At 39.7% G+C, this 9,027-nt stretch overlaps 1 protein-coding gene and 2 long non-coding RNA genes across 3 annotated transcripts in view; 2 read left to right on the top strand and 1 right to left on the bottom strand.

The window, feature by feature from the left end:
- Positions 1-291: 291 nt before the first annotated feature.
- LOC120742383 lies at positions 292-3,831 on the top strand. Its single transcript, XR_005697853.1, has 3 exons — positions 292-1,495; positions 1,562-1,635; positions 3,590-3,831. It is a non-coding gene; the product is annotated as an uncharacterized LOC120742383 (long non-coding RNA).
- On the bottom strand, positions 1,751-3,105 carry LOC120742381. The gene is made up of 2 exons (XR_005697851.1): positions 2,669-3,105; positions 1,751-2,217 (listed from the first exon to the last, which is right to left on the bottom strand). It is a non-coding gene; the product is annotated as an uncharacterized LOC120742381 (long non-coding RNA).
- A 619-nt stretch (positions 3,832-4,450) lies between the features above and the next one.
- Positions 4,451-9,027, top strand: part of LOC120742365 (serine/threonine-protein kinase pim-1-like) — a 32,749-nt gene continuing 28,172 nt past the window's right edge. The window contains exons 1-2 of the mRNA XM_040045660.1: positions 4,451-5,037; positions 5,427-5,663. Of these exons, the coding sequence (XP_039901594.1) occupies positions 4,977-5,037; positions 5,427-5,663 (298 nt within the window). The 5' untranslated portion in view covers positions 4,451-4,976. The remainder of the gene's footprint in view (positions 5,038-5,426; positions 5,664-9,027) is intronic.

Here is a 9,027-nt window from a genome sequence, read left to right as displayed (position 1 = left end):
GAGCAGGTGGAGCGCACAACACACACACACACACACACACACGCACACACACATACACACCTTTCATTTGGTACCATTTCCACTGTTTTGCTAGTGTTTTTCTTGACAGTCCTTATATTACCTGGCCAGCCCCCCATAATGAATCCATCTGAGAAGGCCAGGCTGAGCTAGCCATCATGCATAATTCATTATTTACCCCCAATTCCCCCCCCCCCCACCTCCAAACAGACTCTCTTCTCCATGTTCCTCATTCCTGTCATCCACTGCCTCTAGTGGGGCTTCTGCTTCTGTATTGCCCAACCTGATGGACTTCGAAGATTGCATGTGTCTATAGTTGAATGTGTGTGTGAGAAGTGTTTCTCTCTCTACACCATTAAAGTATAGGACTCTGTGTGTGTGTGTGTGTGTGTGTGTGTGTGTGTGTGTGTGTGTGTGTGTGTGTGTGTACAAAGAAGAAATGCATTCACCCAACTTATGGACATCTATTCTAATTTGGGCATCAACTACAAAGAGAGCCTCCTGTGACTCCACAACTCATAGTACATGCAAATGATTTTAGGTAAAGCTCCCAGAGCGGATCTTCATTCTTCATTTTAGCTGTAAACTATACAGTTTACAAAACAGGGCATAAAAGAATGTTTGCATTGCTGTGATGTAAGATTAGAGGTTGAATTTGAAACCAAGAAGCCACAACTATAAAGTAAACATCTTAGCCCACTAAGGGTTTGAAACAATGGTTTATTACTGCTAATGATCCACTAACTATTTCATACTTGATTTGTGGCCTTCAAAAGCCCAACAAACAAAAACAAACACAATTACAGTACTGTGAAAAAGTCTCGAGTTCTCCGGGCTTTGCCTTTTGGCTGTTTTTTCACTCATTTCAAATACAGCAACTGAAGATTTGAGTGTTTTTTGTTCCTTAAGCTACTTAACAATGACCCACGAATCATTCTAGCATAAGAAATCCACCAAAGTCAAGGAACCAGTATTGTGTCTACACAAAACACACAACTTGGAAAAGAACCAATCTGCAAAAAAATGCCAAAAAAATAACAGTCTGACAAGCCTCAAGTCTGTAGGAATTTTGCACCAGCAAAGTGATTCCCAATTAGCTCAAAACTTGGAATATATCTGCGATCTGTGCAGTGAGTCCTTAAAAAATTTGAGGAAATTTGACAAGTGGAGGACAAAAGAAGAAGTTGCAGGCCTAAAAACTGTCTAGAGCAGATGAACGGTATCTGAAAGTCACGTTCTTAATATTTCACGTCACTGCAGGCCTTCAAACAATGAGATTTGAGCCTAAACAGTGAAAGGCAGTCGCGTTTTAATCAGTAGAGGATGTCGCATAAAAAGAGATGAAAGAGCAAACCATGTACCGTAGTTTTGATTTATTTATTTTTAGCACAACACCAGAACAACCCCACGTGCCCATAATTTGCGGTACTTCAGAAAAAAAGGAGTGAACATAAAAGGGAGTAAAATGTTGTGTCAGGTAATTTCAAATGCAGCATTTCTATCACCTCAACAAACACTAACTGTGTCACAGTGTATTTCACAGGAAGAGAAAGAATGAGAGCTAACTTCACTCAGAGATATAGAAAGAAAGAGAAAGAAACCAGGCTGTATTTAAAGGTAAGGACTGCTTAGCACTGGCGTGCACAGATAGAGACGAGGTGGTGCTGAAGCACTTGCCCTTTTGCCCTCAGTCCAAAAAAGTGCCCTTTTGAAAGACGTGATTTTTTTTTTAATTTTTTTTTTTTAAAGCTGCGCGATTTAAAAAGGTGTGAAAATAATGGCTTGATTTGTGCCCCTTCTTCAAAGACACCCGAACCCTGTCGCTTTTTCACTGTCACCGTGTCACGTGAACACGCTTGCAGTTCATTTGTTGTGAGGCGTGTAGCAGCGGCATGACATAGGACTACTTGGAGTAGGCATAGTAGGCTAACTATAGCGACTGGGAGCCACGGCGGACAACACGGCAGCTCTTTCCCTTCCCAACCAGTCAGGTAACCCATGAATCGAGTGAAATTATTCTGTTTGCCCTCTAAGACCAACCTGCAATTGTTTTGTTGTGAAGTAGCCTGTCAGAAACTGCACATGACAAACTTTGCCAGCTTGCCCCCTCCATCCATCCATATGGATAAACAAAAAAAACGACACATTTAAAATGTAACCTAAACCATTTAGGCAACCCCACTCTCCATCAATTCCGACCTTTTTGCATACACTATTGAAAATATCACGTTATGCTATAGGCTACATGCCGTTAGGCAGAGGGCTCTTTTGAGCCCATTTTTCGTTACAAATTTTAGGATGATCTCACGGAAATCTGTGAATAAATACAAAGTTTTCAAACTGAAGTCAGTGACGGGAAGACATCACACTTTTTAGAGATGGAACTGCAGAAAAACCTAAAACCTTGACATGATTATGAATAATAGAATTATGGACGTTTCTCCGTTTTTGTGGATTAGCCTTTCCATAACTAACGTCAACTACTGTCCTACTTTGGTAAGATTGAAATTAATGTCTTTGACTGTCTTTAGTAGGTGTCTCCTGTGAGAAAGTTAGAACACCGTCCAACTGTCTAAAGATGCAGTCTTTAGCCTAACTGGTTGTTACTGACTCAGCGATGCTCGCAGACATTTACGCACTGTGTTGTGACCTGATTGTGACAGAACAGTGACGTTGTTATTGGTAGTTTGAAGGGTACGGTGTTGGGGGTGGTGCATGTTAAAAGTTTTGAGAAGCACTGGTTAGACATGTTAATTTTTTTTGGTGTAACATATTGGCAACATTAACACATTAATTTGCTAAAGGAAAAATAGGCAGTTCCCAATTGCCTGTGAAAACGACCATTCTGCCCTGTTCTTGTAATGACCACAGTCAGTCTTATTCGTTCTCATACATTTTGGTCTATTTATTTACTAATTTCAGCAAGCATAATGCCTAGGAAAGAGAGGCTGAGAAAGGAGAAAATAAAAGTCAAATTGCATTTAACCTGTGCGATTTTTTTATTATACAAAGAAAAGGTTTTCCACATATGCAAAAAGTGCCCTTTTTTCCCCCTGGAGCACTTGCCCCCCAAAATGTCTGTGCACGCCACTGCTGCTTAGTGATATTTGATAAAATGTAATTGTATTTTAACAGGGACATAAAGTGCTTGTCTTACTCCCTTCTTCTAGCTCGAAATTACTTGCCAAGTGGTAAGGACCGTTCATGGTCACATGGTGAGAACATTGGTGTTGACTATGAAGAGATATGGTCAGACAGGGGAGGGGCCAGTCAGATTTATCAACTCAACCTCCTTAAAGCATGGAGAGAGGCTGAAACCAATCTCTGGTGAGCCCGGTTAAGGAAAGAGATGAGTTGGTGCCTGAGATGCCAAATTCCAACGTCCTCATTCCCGCCATTGAGATAACACTCTCACACAGGCCCAGAGAGCAGATGTTGCTGCATTGCAGATGTGTTATACCCCCTGCCCAGCCGAATGACTCTCAAAAAGAAAATTTTGCAGAAAATCAATGTGATCGCTTGGATCACTGGAATTATCATCTCGATATCTCTTGTCCTTCTTTCATTTCAGACGTCTTGAAAACAAGTTTTAACAAAGTCCTGGAGAAGTGCCCAAAGCTGGAGGACCTCCTGCTTTACCCCTGGCTCAGATAAACTCCTCTCTGACACAAACACACACGCATACTGAATTCACATCTTGCCATACAAATGTGATACAGTAACCAACTTTCTTTCTTTCAGAAAAAAAGAAAATTGGGAGATTCAAAATTTTCCTCACCGTAATGTTTGCATCAGTCTATCAGATGAATCCCCTCCAAGTCCAGTGTTTACATCAGTTACAGTGATAATGCTCGGTGTCTACTTTCAGCCACCGCAGTATGCCAGGAATGAATCTCATTGAAATTGTAGTTGCATTTGCTATTTAATTTAATTGTCATGGATGATACACAGACAACCCAACAGCAAACAGAGGAAAACAATGGGCTTAAATACACAGAGGGATAAATGAGGGAATAAGACACAGGATGAGAGCACAGCTGCGAGAAATCACAAACAACAAGACCATGGGGAAGGAAAACTGAAAACACTAACATAGTCTAAGGAGCTTAGAAAGAAAACGTCTGGACCTCTTTAAGTTGCTTGAAGACGTTCAAGCAAAGTTTAAGTTCTTTTCATCCGAGAAGGTGAAACATCTTCAAGCAACTTCAAGTCCAGACGCTTTCTTTCCAAACTCCTTAGACTACGATGACCTAGATGACTGAGAACCTTCACAGACATGAAAACACTAACACAGCACACATGACTATCAAAGTAAAACAAGAGACTTTTACAAAGACACAGAGTTGACACAGAGACAAGAAACAAGAGTGACTAGACATGACAAATAGGGGCAAGGCAAAGTAACAGAAACCTAAAGCCTAAGAATATAACACAAGAAGAAAACAATAAAGAGAACCAAAAACATACATAAGAATAATCAATGAATATAAATGAACAAACACAAAACACTGGGTCACAGACTCAGTACCATGACAGTTAAATGTACATAATAAATACTTTAAATCAGATGACAATGTAGCTGACACTGTGTTTATTAGTGTGTGGTCAACCACAAATCTTCATACTGTCATCCATACATGAGGTCTTTATACAAATGATGAAAGATAATGAAAGAAACTGTTTAATTGATATGAAATGATTGAATTATATGAAATATTATGGCTTTGTCTGCCAGTGTTTTTCTGTAAACTACTTTGAACTGCTGGCAGTCAGTGAAGTCACTGAAAGGCAAGATTCTATGTTGTGTTGCCGTAGTTTCCAGTTTACTTATAAAGCTCACTTACAGAATTCAGTTAGAAAAGTCAAGCATTTGAAAGGTGCACATTTGAAGGAACATTAAGTCAGTATTAACTCATTACGGTTTACATTTTCGATTTTAAAGGGTCTCCGAAATTACAATGAAAGAGGAAACAAGAAAAATGACCACTCCAGGCGATAAGAGAGATTCAGGAGATCAAGGTAAGTAAAATAATAAAATCAAATCCTGGTAAAATACAAATCCTAGAAATGTTGACACTGTGTGAATCATTTTTAGAGCAATTGAATCATATGTTTGATTGAAAATAGCTTTAATACAAGATGTCTAATCAAAGAAAGGTTACCGGTCTTTTGGTAAAATAAGGTAATAAGTTTATTCTTGGACTCAACAGTAAAAACAGACCAACAAGTGTCATCAAGATCTAAGACTTAGTGAACCTAGTATCAATTCGCACTGGTCAGTTTTTTTTATCCCAAGAATAAACTTGTGATAATTTAAGCAAAAGCAATTTCAAATTCTTTGCCATCAAACTGCTTCCAGTCCTGATGTCGGGGACTCTTTTTCACCACTGTGTTGTTGTCGTTTATAGATTGTAAGAGCAGGACTGCTAAAAGAAAGGCCAGTCCTGAAAAGACGACCCCAATAAAAAGGAGGAGGGTCGCTGACCAGGCTGGTCCTTCCACCAGCGCAGATGTGGTCAAAGGAGTGAAACGCAAGGTTGTGCAAGATGAAGAGGGCACAACAAAGAAAGCGAAGAGGGCTAAACTGCTTGATCATATGAGCGGTGACAAGGAGCAAGCATCCTCCTCGTTGGACTCTGGTAAAGGTAGGCTAATTAGTTGAATAAGGGGGTAGATTAAGTGTGGTTGCTAGGTTTAAGATATTGGTGTTTAGTGTTTGTGTCTATCATCCAGTGAGCTGATGTGCTTTTGGTGTTTTCCACATCTCCAGACTTAAACAACAAACAGGTGTGTGCAAAAAATGGCAAAAGAAAGGCCACGGGAGACAATAGAGAGCCACCCAAGAAAAAAAAAAAGGAATGTGGACCAGGGCAAAAAATCAGTGGCAGACCAAAAACGTAAGTAGCAAGCAGCTTGGGTTTTATATTCAGGGGAAGGGCAAAAGGAACATTTAGGCTACAGAGGAGAGTAACTTGTGTCACAGCTGTAATAAAACAAGATTTGCTGTTTTGTCTGTTCAGGTGAATTCCAAGCCAGATATGTGGAGGAGCACCAGCTCGGAGAAGGAGGCTGCGGAGCAGTGTTTGCGGGCTACCGGATAGAAGATCGTTTTCCAGTAAGTGTTCAGATGATGGTAGTAAGACAGGCAGTAACGCAGATAATGGACAATATCGTAAAACTGAGACGTCTGCTGTGTTTCCACCTTTCATTATGTCATACTGAGGAAATGCTCACCAATGCTCTGTGTCTTTTAGGTTGCCATCAAACACATTCCCAAAAGTAAAGTCTACTGCAAAGTGGCGGTAAGCGTCCAACGCTTGAATCAGTTTTACATTACTGGATTGAATGCGGCGTTCCTCATCATCCACTTTGTTGTAACATTTCAGGATGAAAGCGGGAAGAAGCTCCTCGGTGGAAGTGGCCATTATGCTTAAACTTGCAGGTGAAGCAGAAGGGTCAGTGGGAATATCAGCACCTGTGTCCTTGCTGGAGTGGTTCGACCTTGGCAAAGAGCTGATCCTGGTGCTGGAGAGACCTGTCCCCGCTGTGGACCTGCAAAAATACAAAGCAAGAAAATGGAAGGACTTTACCAGAGGACAAGGCCAAGGTTAGGTTGACTGGGAGAGCCTTGGACTGTACAGCATTCAATCAAGGCAGAAAAGCATTAACTCATTATTGTGTTTTTCATCTTTTCCAGGTCATTCTGAAGCAACTAGTTGATGCTGTAAAGGAACTTGAGGATAAACACATCTTTCATCGGGACATCAAGGGAGAAAACATTCTGATTGAGACCGGCTCAGATGTGCCTCGAGTTCGCATCATCGACTTTGGACTGAGCTGCTTTGTTAAAACGGCGATCTCTGTATCGCATCTTCTATGGTAACATATTCTGCTCCTGCTTTTCACAGATGTAACAATTTGTGTCTTTTGTTTTAGAAGAAATTGTAATTGTGTCTGTTTGTTAGGCACGCCTCTTCACAACCCCTCCAGAGTGGTACAGGAGGAGCTGCTACAGGTGTGGACCCACCACGGTGTGGCAAATGGGAGTGGTGTTGTATGAAGCGCTTCATGCACGGGACTTCAGTACGAGAGGTTCCTCGCAAAGGAACTGAGCATCAAAAGCGTCTGTCCACAGGTAGAAACTTCACACTTCCAGATTCACTGATGCCTTGGATCACTAGAACTATCATCTTCATCGTTTTGATCTTTTCTTTCTTTCAAGATTGCCCGGAATTTCTTGGAGGCATGTTACACTACAAGCCCCGGAGAAGCGCCCAACACTGGAGGAGCTCCAGCTTCACCCCTGGCTAAGATAACACACACAAACACACAATTCACACCTTATCATGCAAGTGTGATACATTGTGGTAACTTCCTTTCTTTTTCTGTTGGACAGGAATAGATAGGATGGGTCGATCTTAAAAAATAAATAAATAAAAATTGAGCTTTTTTGGAGCTCCTGTAACCCCCCCAGCCATCCCAGGAAAGGGGATCTCTCTTTGAATGGGCTTTCCCGAGGTTTCTTCCCATCGATCTGGCCCCCTGGGGAGTTTTTCCTCGTCTTCATAGAGAGCTTGGGCTGGGTCAGGAGCTCCATCAAAACTGTCTTTATTTGATGACTTTAATGTCATCAAATAAAGATGTGTTTTACTTAAAGTAAAATTTGATCAAAATAAAACTTGTTTAATTCATCTTTGCTGAGGATTCTCCTTCATTACTATTTGTTTTGTTTTGTTTTGTTTTGTTTTTACCCATGGTGCATTTTGACAAATAAGAAAACTGAATCAGGTTAAAGTGTGCACAAAGACAGTCACACTGCAAATGATCTGAAGACTTGCATCTGTTGCTCTAACCCCCAACTAGTTTAGACAGACTTCCTGGTTCTACCAGAGGTTTTTTCCTTCATGAAGGGAGTTTTTCCTTCCCACTGTTGCTGAGTGTTTGCTCATAGTGGGTTGTAAAAGCAATAAAAGTTAATAAGAGGCATTCAAAACAGAGTTATCACAGAGGGAACTATATAGCTTAAATGTACAATTTCTACAGACGAATTATAACTTCATTATGTATAAAAGCTCCTGTGGATAATTACTCCTATTTGTAACTTTACACAAGAGAAAGTTTGTGTCACACTATTTATAACAGGTTGGGTTTTGTCCTCTGAGTTCAGCCTTTGGTTGCAGTTTATTGAAGAATTTCCTCTAAAGTAGCTGTTGATAAAGATTTAAAGTCCTGTTTATATACAGAAATATGCTTTAGTTCATGTTTTTTTACATGTCTGCCTCAGTGGATCAGTAGAAGATCTGGCACAGGAAACTAGATGATGAAAAAAGGGTACGAATACACATATATCTATATCTATATAGATACAGATATATACACACACACACAGGTTGCAACGTAGTATTTTCATTTTTTCTTAGCATTTCTTTAACGTCTTGGTGCAAAAGAATACCTGCATTTGTGTGTAAAGAAATGTTACATATATACTAAAAACAGTTGGAAAAAAGAACTACAAATTTGGAAAGGAATTTATTCATGTTCTTACTCATAGATGGAGTACATGGTTTAAAAAACACTCAGGAAACAGATATGAGGCGGCTGTATCAACATAAAAACATTAATACAGTTAAAAATGAATAAAAAGTTGCACGCTTAAACTTATTTCTCTACAGTTTGTACAATTAATCCATGTAACAATAGGTTCTCTCTTAATAGTAGTTATTAAAATATCTTTACATAAAAATACATTTTTAAGTACTCTCCGGTGGAAGTCTGTTGTGGCTTATGTTTCTAAATGACACAACCATAAAGCAGCCCACAGAATATACAAATATGTCTTTGATAAGTGAATGTTGGCTCCCACAATGGCCTGTTAAGTTATTGCAAAAATAATTTACTGCATAATATGTCAGATTAGAACATGTTATAAGCACAAAACTGAAGGGGAAACAATAAAAACAAAAATTAAAAAACAAATACTAAATTAAGTTAAAGGATATTTCTTACTAT

Source organism: Simochromis diagramma, unplaced genomic scaffold, assembly GCF_900408965.1.
Source record: "Simochromis diagramma unplaced genomic scaffold, fSimDia1.1 OVJJ01000079.1, whole genome shotgun sequence".
In the NCBI taxonomy this organism is placed as follows: Eukaryota; Metazoa; Chordata; class Actinopteri; order Cichliformes; family Cichlidae; genus Simochromis; species Simochromis diagramma.
This window is presented reverse-complemented; position numbering and strand designations above follow the sequence as displayed.